The sequence below is a fragment of the Hippichthys cyanospilos genome, chromosome 3 (assembly GCF_059441005.1).
Source record: "Hippichthys cyanospilos isolate Australia breed blue-spotted pipefish chromosome 3, RoL_Hcya_1.0, whole genome shotgun sequence".
NCBI lineage: Eukaryota > Metazoa > Chordata > Actinopteri > Syngnathiformes > Syngnathidae > Hippichthys > Hippichthys cyanospilos.
The window spans coordinates 28,832,553-28,847,638 of NC_142371.1; the positions used below are offsets into that span (position 1 = coordinate 28,832,553).

Sequence of the window (15,086 nt, forward strand, 5' to 3'; positions counted from 1 at the left end):
TTAACCTAAAAACATTGGAGTAAACCGTAACAATCTATTTTAAAATATTAAATTGCTAGAGAAGCCTGAATATTGGCTGCACGGTTTACTTCAGTATTATAAGATTAAGCTTGCGTTTTCTTTTTTCAGTGTAAACATTTTACAAAATGTCTAATTTCAGCAGATACCTGGAGGGCAAAAAAGATACATGTTTCTTAATTCTTTTAATGATAGTTTAACCAGCATCAGTAAATTAAAAATGAACTTTTGCTCATGTAGGCGCAGCTCCATTAGTCAGAACATGGAATCTTGAAGACTTGTGTTTGTAGAATATGAAGTTGCAAAACCCACACATTTTTTAAAATGGATTTCAGGGGTGTGACGCTTGCGAACAAGAAAATGACATCAGTTGTTCAGTTGCTCAGGTCACAACCAATCACGTCCCAGCAAGACCACTCAGAAAACAGGTGGTCCCCTCCATTTTTTTATTTTACTTTTTATATATATATATATATATATATATATATATATATATATATATATATATATATATATATATATATATATATATATATATACGGTACTTTTACTTTGCATCACTTCTGTAGAGTACTGACTCTGACCCTAGCTTCCATTATTTGTGTTTTGTATAAGCCTTACATTTTTATTTTGTTTTAGCCTTAAACAGCACATAAATCGCAAGTTTTCTTCTTTGGGGGAGGAAAAAATAAAATAACTAAATTGCCATGTAAATTTCCAATTTTTACCTTTGCATTTCAGTTATAAATGTATTTTTTACAATGTTTTTTTCTTATAACACCCAATTTGAAATTTTGATATGCTCCAATTTTTAAACAATTTGTGAGGGGACAAGGTTCAAAAGTTTTCTCTCAAAGAGTGCGATTTTATAAAACAAATCCAGAAACTGTTTTTAAATCAAGAAAACAATATTTTTTAAGAGTTTTTAAGAATATTTTTTAAGTGCAATTTAAAAAATGCAAGTTCAATCTTTAATGTAATCATGATTACATTCTTTTAAACTCTTAATTCGTCTTGACATTGATCAAACAGTCTTTTAATGCAATCAGGAGTTGTTGTTTTTTTATTCTTCAGATAGTACTTTCCACAAACCTTTATTCTTAATCTCTGATTGATAAAGTTTGACTGGGTTACCTGATTGTTTTCTCGACATTCTCTTTAGAGCAGCTCCATCAATCCATTCATGTTCTCCAGCCACTTATCCTCACAAGTGTCGCAGGCCTGCTGGTGCCTATCCCAGCTGTCTTCGGGCAGTTAGGCAGGGGACACACTGAACTGGTTGCCAGTCATTTAGAGGGCATGACGGGACAAACAACCATCCCATACACCAAGCCTATTTAGAGTTTCCAATACATCTGCCTTGCATGTTTTATGGAGTGTGGGATGAAGCCGGAGTGCCCAGAGAGAACCTACACGCGCTCGGGAAGAACATGCAAACTCTACACAGAAAGGCCGTAGCGAGCTGAGGCGGATGTGCTAACCACCTTACCACAGAGCCGCTCCAGCTCCAGCTAGTGGATGCATAACGAAAGCACAGCCACTATTGTGGTTTCTATTCTATGTGCCTTACAATCCGGTGCATCTTATAGTGCAGAAAGTACAGTATATACATTTTTTATTTATGACCTGACTTTGTGTTTATCGGTCACATTTTATTTCTATCATTGCATTTTAACACGATATGGATCAGTCCACAAGTACAATGTCAGTGAGCGATGTGTGACGTATACAGGTAGGTGCTGCTGATGCTCCAGTCTGGAGGGAAGTCGTGGACAGGGTGGCTCTTGACGTGCCTCTGCATGGCCACCAGACTGTTGCAGAACTCCAAGCACAGGTTGCACCGATAAGGGGACGCCCCACCGTGTGTCCGCAGGTGCTTGATTATGGCCGAGAAGTCCCGGGAGCGCTGACCACACAGACGACACTCAAACGGCTTCTCACCTTTGGCACGAGAGGAGGCCATAAAAACCTGTCTTACTTTTACTTTGAAGTCATTGAATTGAATTCAATTCAATTCAAAAATCAAACAATATCCTGCAAATTTCCTTCATTTTTACCCTGATCTCTGTGTTGTAAAATTGAATCACAACCGATTTTAGTCGAGAGGCAGGATACACTTTGGGCTGGTTTTCGGCTTGTTTCAGGGCGTTTATACGAACGACCTTGTAAGTGATCAGCTCGTTAGCATTTTCCTTTGTGCTAGGTATTTCCTTTTGGTACATGTTGGCATATGCAAATGTTTTGCATTGATGATCATGCTCGTTTTGTACCGAAAGGAATAAAATTTGTAATTCAATTGTATGATTGATTTAATCTAGGCAATTTGTGTACATTTAGTAAAATATATCACTTTTATTTGACCAGAAATTGACATCAGAAAAGTAACTCTAATTGAACATGAAATAGTAATTCGTTTTATTCTATTTTATTTTTTTTATCCGCTTGTGTAATATACTACCTTCGCAATCGACTGGTCCATCGCAACACTGAGCATCGGCACATTGAGCACCCCTGATCTCACCTGTGTGAATTCGGTTATGTGTGTCCAGTTGATGTTTTAAAGTGAATTTCTTGGGACAGTGTTGGCATTGGTAGGGTCTCTCTCCTCTCAAGTCTTGTCCATTAAATTGGGATTCACAGTCTGCAAAGAGCTGACAACGTATGCAGGCGTCACCTGTTCAACAGCATGGTGCAAGAAATATACCCATCATGCTTTATTTTCAACATAGTATAGTTTCATTCATACATGTAAATGCCATGACGCAAAAAATGCAATCTTTCTTGTCCTACACAGTCAAATATAATGCCAGATTTGAATCAGCTGTGTGATGATTTGAGTCAGCATGTCATTGCATTGTGTTCAATTTCGAGTACAGAAGTAAGGGAGGGAAACAGCGTGGTTAAGTCAGCACTATATTAGATATGCTTCCCAAAAGAACATATAGAACAAAATGCATTAAACAAAAATATTATTGTTTACTCTTAAACTATTCCTCTATTTTTTTTCTTTTTCTTTTTCTTCTTTGGGTGTATCATATATTCTAATTGCAAGGTAAAGTATGTTTAAAATTTTCCTTTCACGAACTTTTGAGAGTGCTTCAAACAAATTCCCTTTTCAGAAAATTAGGACACTGTACTAGTTTGTATTCAAGATAAATGTTCTTTGATAGGCGGTTTTAGTGTCGCAATGCATTAGTCCTATCTGTCTGTGAACTGTACAGACATTTGTGGCAGGGCAGGTGGACGGTTTTGTTGTTATCTCTTGTGAGGCAAGAGCGTGATGTTCCATTGAGCAAAGATGTGAGATAAAAACCAGTTCTACAAATGAATTTAAACCAAAGCTGGAGGTGAGGTACCATTCAGTCCCGCTACGTCAAATATGGTTATAATAGAGCAAGTCGTGTACGTGATGTGATTTTGTTTTTGTGCACACACCACACTTGGGTGCAGGACATACTGTACTGCAGCGTCTAGTAAACCGCATGCAGCACCATGCTCACAAAACCACAAGTCTCTTCGCTACTTTCCACAATGCTTTGCACAATGTCGGAGGTCATGACAAGTGTTGTCTTTTTTAAAGTGTTACATTATCTCCCGCAAGGGCGTCGTATTTGACAACACTTAGCACAAACGCTACTGAGGCCCTCTGTTATGTATTTTGCATTATGGAAAATATATCATGCGTATTTCGTGTTATGGCATACCTGGTGAGGAGGAGGCTGGATCTCGGCGCAGACATGAGCTGCGGCGCTTGCAATCTTTTTTTGTCTTGGCTTTCTGCATGTCTGGGCAGCTATAAAGAAAATAACATGATTACTTTGTTTACGTGTGGAAATTAATACCTGCTCGGTGGGACAGTGTTTAACATGTTACAGTTGAGAGTTCAATTCCAGCCCGCAGGTGTATTGGGCACTCTAAACTGTCCCTAGGTGTGATTGGGTGTGTGAAAGGGTGTTTGTCTCTCTGTGCAATTGGCAATTGGTTGACAATCATATCTGGTTGTCCTCCACCTATTTCCCGTAGACAGCTGGGATATTCACCAGCAAGCCAGTGACCCTGTTGTGGATAAGCGACGATAGAAAATGGATGGATTGATGGATAGTACAAAAGAAAATAAGAGAGAGATTTGGGATGTCCCACACATTTCTATGCACTTGAATCTGAGATTAGTACCAGAATACCACGGCCCCTCAAAGCAAAACATTTACTGTATTTATTTATGTTTTTTGGGGGGCATACTTTTTTCAAGGAGTGAAATACCGTATATGACTTGTGTTGAAGGCAGTCATATCCTTTTTGTCACGCAAAATGCACCATTTGCACACATTGCATGTCATCGTTGCACTGTTTCCACTTTCTACAATAAAATACTTCCACATGACAATTATCATTGTTATTTAATGCTAGCTTCATGGGAAGCTAATGTGAAGCACGTATTTGTTATTGTTGTAAAATAGCAGAATATTCACTTAGAAAAGACAGATTGAGAAGTGGCATGTCTCGTATATCGCTCCTTAGGTTGTGCACGTGTACCTAATATAGTGAGCTTTGAGCTTATGGCTTCCTCTTTTCTCAACCACAGGAAAAATACTTGTGAAGACATTCTGCCTTGAAGGTGGTTTTAAATGATGTGTTGCATTAAAGTGGGAGGAAGAGAATCATTCAATGAAACACAAGTTTTGTTTTTTCACAAAGTTCTAAAACACTTTCACAGTGTAGAAAATGGCTGTTTTTTGCCATGCGGCAAGGTTTCCGTGGGTGGAAAATCTTGATTTGTGCAAAGGAGGGGAGAAATATAGGGGACTTCCCTCTTCTCACAATTAGGTATTAAAATGTGGAGGGAAAGGCTGTGCACATTCAAAACAAACATGTAAGGGTTCGGAGACATGGTAAACATCTATCCGACCATTTTTTTTTTTTTTGCCATTTATCCTCACTAAGGTGGAAGGCGTGCTGGAGCCTTCTCAGCTGCCAATTCATTAAAAACGAAACAAACTAACAAAAAGAATATTTTATGGTAGGTCTGACTTTTTGTTTGTTCATCTCAACTGAAAGACATCAGAATCAGCACATGTTGATGAGTCAGGTGCTGTAACATTCTGAAGGGGAAAAAAATCAAGTTAATTCGGGGAAATAATGTATTGCTAGAACCACTGAAGAAAAAAATAGACTGATGATTAATACTTTAACATTTGAGAAAAAAGACAATGATGAGAACAGAGGTAATGTCTAAGGGATATCCGGCATTCAAGCTTGTAAAAAATAAAAGAAGAATGAAGGGATGAATTAATAATAAAAATGATAATGATCCTAACTATAATCATAATATTAACAACAGTATGCATGGGTCACAGGCCTGCTGGAATCTAACCCCTACAATGTGCTTAGTGTTTTTCAACTATAATAAAGCACCGGTATAGGGTAAAATATATACTCTGCAATATGTATGTTATAAGAATATATTTGAAACAACTTTAATGTAACGTATATACATTATGACATTCACAGTGTCCTGTTAGGACACTGTTCGAATATTACATATAATATGTGCGTATGCAGTATATTAAAAAGTATTACGCATACTTGTGTATGATATCTAATATGTAATGTATCCTATATTTATAATATATATTAAATTATATCTTAATGCATATTGTATGCTACTTCCTCAACTACTATGACTATTACCATAAATAGTAATAAAATAAAGTAAAATTAAATTAAAGGAAAAAATAACAATTACTACAGTATTGTTATTATTGTTAGAGATAGGGCAACTACCAATACCAATACTAGTACATTCGATGGCAGTCGATATTATCGACCACCCATTCAGAGCAGTTTTTTATCGCAATGAGAAATTACAAATTAGAAGAATAGAAAATCGCCATTAACACAGAAAGTTAACTCATTCACTGCCAGTCCAGTTAAAATTGTGTTTTATGCATTTTGCATTATGCATTTGTTTTTCATTATATAGCTTTCAATGACAGTGAAAGAGTTAAATTCATGACATTTGAAGAAAAATGCTACATTTGAATATTTTGATGTTTGCTAAAAATGACCTGCCATTGTGTTTTGGGATAAATATTGTGTATCAAATGTATTAGTGATATTGGTATTCGCTATCGTTATCAGTGACTACTCAAGAGTCGAATACATGTACTGGTATCGGTCAAAGAAAGTGGTTCCGAACGTCCACCCAATAAAACAAAAAAAAGTAATAATAATAGCATTATAGTGCAGACTTACCTGAACTGGCTGTTTTTCTCTGTCTTCTGCCTGGCCTTTAAAGTTGTCACCTGCAAGACCTGGTTGATGTTAGCCCCCATACCAATAGTGGCAGAGTAAAGCTGTGGTCCATAGTGTGAATGCAAGCCAGCAACTCCACGCTGAGTCGGTGACTGGAAATGAGGTCCTTGCAAAGGGAAGATCCGGGGTGCGGGGGGGCTGTGGGCATGTCCATGTCCATGGGGATGCTCCGCTATGAAGTTGGAGTAGTTCTGGGCTATGCGTCTCAGGTTGCTTGCAGAGCTCCACATGTGGTCTGGACTGGTCCAAGGAGAGGAGGAGAAGTGGGAGACTGAGCTGGTGATGACGCTGTCTCTCGTGAAATTCATCAATTTGGACTTTTTTCTCGGCTGTTCTGCGGTTATCTTTTCGATGTCACCGGTTATGATCAAAGTACTCTCTTGCAGTTTCTCTCGGTCATGACACTTTTTCTTAAGATCCTCTTCTTCATCACTCTCACTCGTTGCTTCATGTCTTTGTCCCGCCTGTTCTGTCCTGATGAGGAGTGCGTCCAAATGGCGCTGGCACTGCTCCTCCAGTTGTTTCATTTCCAGAAACTGAGCGGCTCGGAGAAGCTGCCGCAGGTCCTCATCCGGAACCTCCAGGCTCTGCGTGTAGGCGAAGTCCAAGACTTGCTGGAAGGTTCCGGGTGAGAGTTCATCCAGTGTACAGTGGACCTCTTGGTCTGTCTCCGCTTGGGCGAGTTTCTGTTCGAGTCGTCTGCTCGCACAGGCCAACACCAGCCGATGAGCTTTGAAAGTCTGGTTCTTGACTGATATGAGGGCATCGCACATTGAACCCGAGCGGCGTAAAGCGTTGGCCCGTTGCAGGAAATTGAAGTATTGAGCGTTGTCGAGTCGAATCATCGCGGAGGTCACTTGATATATTCTGAACAATGTGTAAATACAAAGCAACAGAGGGGAGAGAAAATATTGCAGCGAAATGTATCTCATGTTCCAGTAGGGTCCTACCTATGAGGCACCGATGACTCACATCGTCATAAAACGGTCTCACCAAGACATAAAAGGTCTTAGCAAAATAAATGATCTGCATATGTTTTTTATTTCAATAAAATGGTCTTGGGTAAAGAAGTTACTCTTTATGATGTGAGTGAGATGTATTTAGTGGAGGATGAGAGGAGTTTTTTTTTATTTTTTATTTTTTGGTGCATTTCAGTTGTTTCATGAGTTTTTCGTTTTACGACATGAGGATTTTTTGTGAATATGAGATTTCTTTTAAATGTGTCTGTTTATTGGAAATACAAGATTTGTTTGTGAGATATAAATATCGTATTTTATGCTTTTAGTGCACCTGGAGTGTTCCCAGGTTGTATGCAGTATTTCTAAAAAGGAAACCAATCAGGAAAATGAAGGCATTGTAGGAAAAATGTGTTAATAAAAGTCCAACAACAATAAAATATCAGTTAAAACAAATTTTTGCTGTGAAACTAATAATACATACAAGTCAGTTTGATTGAACACACTTCACCAGTAGGTGCCTGATCCAGATGGATATTTTTAGACCGATACTGATTTTATGCAGGAAAAAAAAATCCACTTACCGATTAATCAGCCGATTTTATAGGTGCCAACCATATTGAGATTTTTACTCTCCATGTTAACTATTCCCTGCAAATAGCAGGGCTCAACAGTAAAAAATAAATAAATAAATGAAGAAAAAAACCTTTTCAGTTCACAGAATGCATTGCATGGCACAATTAATAAAGCTACAAGGACATGAATTCATGCCATATGTGTTTACTTAATAAGTTATTGACTGTCAAATCGAACACATTTTGGCTTAATTTGAGTTGCACTATGCACTGTATTTTATGATCTTTTTTTTTTTTTTTTTGCAAACTGACTTTAAAATAGTTCCATCCAGGTCAATTCTTTACACAACTTCCTTGCAGTGTTCACCTAATCATTGCTTGTAAAGAAAAATTCAAACTAAAATTAAACTAACTAAAGTTAAACTAAACTTTTCTATCAGCAAATTTTAAATATATATATATATATATATCTATATATATATATATATCTATATATATATATATATATATATATATATATATATATATATATATATATATATATATATATATATATATATATATATATATATATATACTGTATATATATATACACATATATATATATATATATATATATATATATATATATATATATATATATATATATATATATATATATATATCTTAAGGATACAAGGTTATAGGTTATAGTATGGATTTATATAAAATAATTAATGAAAGCAGTGTTACTTTCATACAATTGCTGCAAATGCTTAGAAAAATGGTAAAATAATCAGCAAATACTATTTTCTTTACTTTTTGACCGACGATTGAAGGAGCATAATCACACCAGGAAACCTACAGTACTTCCTTTTTCTGTTTGATATAATCATTTATCTTACTTCATTCCAACACCGTTTCTTTTCGGTAAAAAAAAAAAAAAAAAAAAGCACAACAATATAAATTAGTGAATCACAATGGAAAAAAACATGTAAGCTTGGAAATAAAGTGACATAGTGTTATGAGAATGATGAAAAAGAAATATTCTCTAAATTATTTGACTTATAATATTGCAAAGAAAAGTAATAAATCTAAATATAAAGTCTGAATATCATGTACAGTAATACATACAATCACTAGCTTTCTCCACTTTTGATCTCCTACAATGAATGAATAAATGAATGAAGTTACCAGGATCTTTCAGTTCCTCTTAATTTTTTACAAAATATATATGCTTGCCTAAAACGGCTCATCCGTACATCTAAACCAAACACAAAGCTCGTTTTCAAATTTTTTTCTTTTTTGGATTGTAGTATTGCAAAGGACTTGCTATGTATTCTTGTCTCACTGTCAGTCAGATCTGAAATCACAACAAAGTGTGCGCAACTGTGCTTGTGTTTTGTTAGAAAGAGCGCATTCGGTACTTACATATGCACTGTGAAGCCACAAAACTCCCTTCACAAAGCCTGAGTAAACACTAAAATTATAAAAACGTTCAAGTTCAAATAGAATTTCAGTGATGATCATTTTATCTTCACAAATTAAAAATAATGCTGTAATGTGTTGCCCGGATAATTGGGAGCTAAAAGATCTTTTAAATTGATGCAGCGCATGAGCCACTTTTTAGAAGCAACCCCCTTTGAAAGATCAAATGTAAATGTGAAACAGAATGACATTTCATTGCCTCTCACCGGGATTTCTTCAGAACATGCGTCAGTTTTTCATAAACTCTTCAGCCAGTCTATCTGTCCGTACTTGCTCGACTTAATTTCCACACACACTTATTTTCCCGCCCAAACATTCAGCATTTTTGCATATTTTTCAAATTTTGAGTTTACATGATATGGGGTATAGTGTATTAAATGTCCAATGCTGGCGTGTCATCTTTGACTCTGCTTATGACTTATCACCACATTTTTATGCACATTATATTATTCCTTTTGCTGGTATTTATCGAAGCAGATGAACATGCTGAGTTAATAAATATTAAACTATAAAATCTGTAAAGTAGATAACTACTCACAAGTCCTTTGCGCTACTCTCTAGTTTGCCTGATGTTGTTTGTTATATAATACTATGCATATATAAATATGACTGTTCTAAAGTTAGATGTCACCTGGACAATATTTTCCTAAACGATGTACATTATATATTCATTTAAAAGTTTAAGGCTCACATAGACATACCTCTTTTGTTAAAAAAAAAAAGGTCGTTTAAAAATATGGTTATGAATATTATGATTATTATTTATTATGTTTGCTGTTATTTTTTTAACCAAAATGACATGTGTTTGTGTCCTGTAAATATGCTGTACACTAGTTCTTTTTGTTAATACATACTGGTCAATTCTGAGAGATGTCAAATGTTTAATGACTTACTATCCTGTGAGTATTCATATACAGTACACGGAAGCAAAATAAAATAGAAACCAATGCCGATGCAGAATAATCTGCTTCTCCGATTTTGCTATTGACATGTAAAGTTTTTTTTTTTTTTTTTAATTCTATAAACGACTAAGAGCATAACTCTCAAATACAAAAATCCATTCCCTGAACTGCTTATATTTATTGGGTTGCTGACAATATAACAATTTATATGCAAAAAGTCAAAACATAAAAAAAACATTTTTCTTTTAATGTCTTATCTTCTCTAGAGCTGTTTGTATATTTATAGCGTGTACATCTACTAATTTGCAATAGCGGACCTTCCTTATCTGCAATATCCAAACATACTAAATGGCAGCTTTGTGAAAATGATTCCACATTACTGCACCTTTTTTTGTATCCTTCAGAGCGTTACATTTAGACAGCTTATTGACATGAAAAAACTTTTAGAGTACAGCTTCCTCAATTACTTTATTGTTAGGGTCGGGGCCAAATCAATGTAAGCATGAATGCCGAATTCGGTTATCTTCCCCTGTACCAAAAATGTAGGCTGTATCATTCTGCCGCAGGAAATAACTTATAACCACAACTGTATATTCTTCTGTGATTCTGCCGACATTGCTCTCTAGATGACACTCACTGTATTTAAAGCTTTTGCATGTGTTCTACAAAGTGTGCAATGCTTTGATTTACCCTTACCACACCACTTCATAGTCTAGTGAAAAAAATTGAAAAAAAAAATATGATGCTAACATTTGACTCTGTCAGAGAGGTATTGGTTTGCAAGATATCCTATGTTCTATTTGGAAATGTTTAGAATTGTATTGTGCTGAAGGCTGTTTCTAATATTTTGAGTTCTGTAAGACAGCGGCTACAGCTTTTGTAATCACACCGTGCTGCTATACCTAATAACGTGACGCGTTGAAGCATCCATTCCTTGACTGGACAACTCATGAAGTTCAGCCTCCATGCGAGAGAATAAGAGGAGCAGGAGAACATCAGCAGAAAATTCAAATATTTTGATAGAAAGCCAATGATCACTCATCAGACAAGTGTGCTGAAAGGAGTGTACTTAAAGAAAGAAAAGTTGATGAGACACTTACTTAGTATACAGTGCATATTCTCCCAGGTGAGTAATGGGATGTCTCACATCATGGCAATGATGACATTTGATTGGGGATGTACATTTTGTTAGTGTAGTTTCCGCTGTGCTTGTAGCCCCTCCCCTTCATCTCTATCATTGGTGCTTTTATTGCTACCTTGTTTTGGGCATTTGCTATGTCACTGATGTGGAACTAATTTTAAAAGCGAAAATTTAGATCATCTTATAAATCACAAATTCCTTTCTATATAATACAACAAGGCAAACTATTATTTTGATGATCAAGATTTTTTTGTACAACTCTTATATTGCACTTTATGTAATTGTATGGGTGTACTCAAAGGGGGTAGCTTGCAGTTTACAAAAATATAGGGGGCCAAAATAAAAGAGTGACATTAAATTACAATAGTTAAAGCTTTATGTGTCACCTTAAGCACATTTTTGATCTCTCACTTTATGCTTTCTGTATGTTGACAAAATCCTTTTTTATTTTCTTATTCTCTCAAACCTCTAATGCTTGAGTTGTTGGTGTTTGAAAAACAAAGGTCAACCACATCCAGTAATGGACTCTGATTGACTGTTATTGTGTTTGGCATAACCTGATAAGCTCCTCTTATGAGTGGGAGGGCAAGTTCAGAATAAGAAGGAAAAAAGACGTGAAAATGGAGGAACATTTGATACTTGTCGGACCGCTGAATGGTAAATTTCAAATGAAAAATGCCCTAATGGCTCCTTTGATAAAGAAAAATGATATGAAGTGAAGCGCTATGCATTGACTTGCTTACCACAAAAGCACCTCTAGTTTAGCCCTACCACATAAATGCAAAAACCCCAGCTGTGAATGCAGCCACAGCTAATGTTAGTAACGAAGCTTAAAGTTAATGTTAGTAACAAAGATGCTAATGTAGTGGAGCATTGCAAAGCTAAACTCAAGAACACCCCACATTTGAGCAAGTCTGTGACATACAGAATGAACAATGTTTTGTTTTCATGTTATTTTCTGATTATTAGGCGAATCACAAAAGAAAACAGCCTAACGACGGCAGAAAGTAAAGGTTGTAGAGAATATCTGCTTAACTTGAGTTAACTTACGAAACTTATTCACTCACCTCATTCACTCATAAACATTAATTCATCTACAACTGCTATTATGATTTTTAGAAACCACTGTGCCTGAGGAAAAAGACCCCTTCGGTCACAGTAGCCATGACTAGCGAGGTATCAATCATTCTATACCACTTGCATGCGCACTTACACATTTTTTTCTCATTTTTTGATTGATCATGTTATTTAAAATATAAAACATCAAAGCAATAGCATGTGGGTCTCCGTTTTTGATTATGTACGTTTCTTTAGACCAGCTATCTACATTTGTGTTAGGCATGCAATGAGCAGGCATAAGGTTTAGCTCGATTTTCTGCCACTAAATTGTCACTCCATCAGGCTTTCTAGGACACTAATTCTGCTGTGCCTGCCCAACCACCTTGGCTGTAAGTGGTGTACCAACTTGGTAAAAATGCACAATGAGCCTTGGACTCAAAAAAATCTTAATCTGCTGACATTTGCACTACAAACTACAGAAACTACAAGAACATTAACCTTAACAACACACATTGTTGACCCAAAGTGACAATTATGAGTATGGACTAACAGTCCTACCACGTCAAGTTAAATATTTGGTCACTACGTGAACACTTTCTTTGCTCTGACACCAAACCACAGAGAAGATATTTATCTGTGACAGGAAACATGCATACATGGGGTTGAGCGTTCAGTATTTTGATGCGTTTCCAGCAAAGTGTTAAAATAGCTGCAGCAGTGGTTGCATTACAGTACCCATATGTCACAGTAAAACATGCTGAAAAAAGGTGTTGAATTGCGTGTTTCCTAAACTTTGCTGCTGGAACACAATGCATTTTGGTGTTTGACTGTCAAGCTGTATGGCACCATTAACTCAAATATATTTTTTTACATATCCATCCATCCTATATCGTGACCACTCATCCAAAGCAGGCAATCCAAACCTATGTTAATTAGCTAATGCATGTAAAACCCTAATAATAATAACCTAATAACCATAATATGTCATAATATTTACCTTTGAGTGAAGTTTGTTATGGCCATATTCGCTGGTAAGAGTAGCCTAGGCTGGGCTAGCTTAGCTTTTTTCATATTTCTTGATTATCTCCAACTTCGTTTTCATATAAATCATCTTCTGACTTGTCTCTTTAACATCACTACAATCTTGGGACTCATGGATAACCAATTCGCGTTGGTTTCAAAGCACTAAAATGCATAATAAATACAATATTGAAAGCGCTCTCACACGAGATCAAGTTTTTAGGCAGCCATCTTTGTGACCCCGTGCACCAACCAATAGCAGACCAGCGTTGTAGTGACCCCATCACGCTGACCAATAGTAGACCAGTATCTTAGGGAGTCGAGATGCCAAGGTGCAGACCAGCATTGTAGTGACGGGTTGCAGCAGAGGCAGTTTGACGGCAACAGAAAATAAAAGCAATGACCTAAAAACGCCAGGAGGAGGCAACACAACAAACACTACCAACCCCACAGGTCTTGGCAGTTGTTGATGTTAATTGTAAAGCGGGATAAAAGCCTTGAAGAGGGGACGATAAAACTCAGTATTCCACATAGTAACGTGACAAAATGCAAGTCTGCAAAAAGCATCCTTGCTTTGGAGTTGACAAACTTATGCAATATATCTAGCTCATAAATACGAACCACACGAAAAAGTATGAATGCTATTTCCTTATATTTTACATTGTCAACTACAAAGAATAGATTACATTTGGTCATTAATTTCTGTGAACCAAGATGTTTGTGTGGGTATGAAGTGTTGGTGTGTGACATTTGTGGTCTCATGTCACATATGACTGGACAGTCAATTTTTTTTCTCATTTACATGATTTAGCATGTTAAATGTCATCTGAAACATGACAAGAGCAAGCTTTGCTTTTCCAGCAGACCGTAGTAAGAGAAAGGAAGCAGTGACATCATTCATCCCCTTTCAAATTGAAAAGCATGCTTCTGTGAAAAATGTCTTGTAAACATTTGATAATTTAGTTTTCTGTCGATGACAGCAATGCATTCAGGACCTGACCGAGCAAAGCAGTCCCAGATGGACAGTCGAGACTTCCTCAATCGGTGGTCGCCACTGATTCTGTTCTTGTTTAATTCTCCAGTTAGCATCGACTCCAGTTAGCTCCAGGAAAGGGTATTACCCTACAGAAATTCTGACTTTTTCCATCACACCCCTTGAATCGTTGGATGCATAAAATCAGCTTTCAGGCAGACTTTGCACATGTTCCCAGGTCCAATGCCCTTCAAAAACCAGAACACAATCACTATTTATTCTCCCACCTGAAGTACCAATTTATATATTGTTGGCATGTTTTTTTTATTCATGAATGAATCAAAGAGTTAGTAAACTAAACAACATGCAGAGGTAGATTGTCGTGTAACACACGTCGTGGTAGATGTGAGTCATTTTACCACAGTGGACGTATATGAGCTGTGGGGTTCTGAGGAACCACAAGTCTGATGAGTGATGCAGTGACAAACTGTCACTGTATACGGCCACAGTCTTTTTTCACACTAATACAACTCACTGTCGTAGTTGTGGTGTGGCTGAAGGGAACCTGTGTGGTGTCTGTTCTTCTTTGTAATTTCTGAAGCAAATGTGCATGTGGCCGCCCACTCTTCAGAGCTAATGAGCAGGATCTGTGTCAAGGCGTGA

At 36.6% G+C, this 15,086-nt stretch overlaps 1 protein-coding gene across 3 annotated transcripts; it reads right to left on the minus strand.

The window, feature by feature from the left end:
- Positions 1–1,590: 1,590 nt before the first annotated feature.
- Positions 1,591–11,393, minus strand: LOC148426730 (uncharacterized). 3 transcript variants are annotated; one of them, XM_088411099.1, is made up of 5 exons: positions 11,331–11,393; positions 6,271–7,197; positions 3,723–3,811; positions 2,540–2,692; positions 1,591–1,959 (listed from the first exon to the last, which is right to left on the minus strand). In XM_088411099.1, the coding sequence occupies exons 2-5, from the start codon at positions 7,173–7,175 to the stop codon at positions 1,724–1,726; spliced, it is 1,383 nt and encodes a 460-aa protein (XP_088267225.1). In that variant the 5' UTR covers positions 7,176–7,197; positions 11,331–11,393; the 3' UTR covers positions 1,591–1,723. The 3 variants fall into 3 exon arrangements, with proteins under 3 accessions (XP_088267225.1, XP_088267224.1, XP_088267223.1); XM_088411098.1 differs by lacking the exon at positions 11,331–11,393 and adding an exon at positions 11,133–11,168; XM_088411097.1 differs by lacking the exon at positions 11,331–11,393 and having other exon boundaries at positions 6,271–7,413.
- Between the last annotated feature and the right edge of the window lie 3,693 nt (positions 11,394–15,086).

Coding starts and splice junctions, on each gene's coding strand:
- LOC148426730 (XM_088411097.1), bottom strand. CDS start 7,262: ATGAGATACATTTCGCTGCAATATTTTCTCTCCCCTCTGTTGCTTTGT. Junction 3,812..6,270: donor GAGAAAAACAGCCAGTTCAG/GTAAGTCTGCAC, acceptor TTTTCTTTATAG/CTGCCCAGACATGCAGAAAG. Junction 1,960..2,539: donor ACATAACCGAATTCACACAG/GTGAGATCAGGG, acceptor CTCGTGCCAAAG/GTGAGAAGCCGTTTGAGTGT.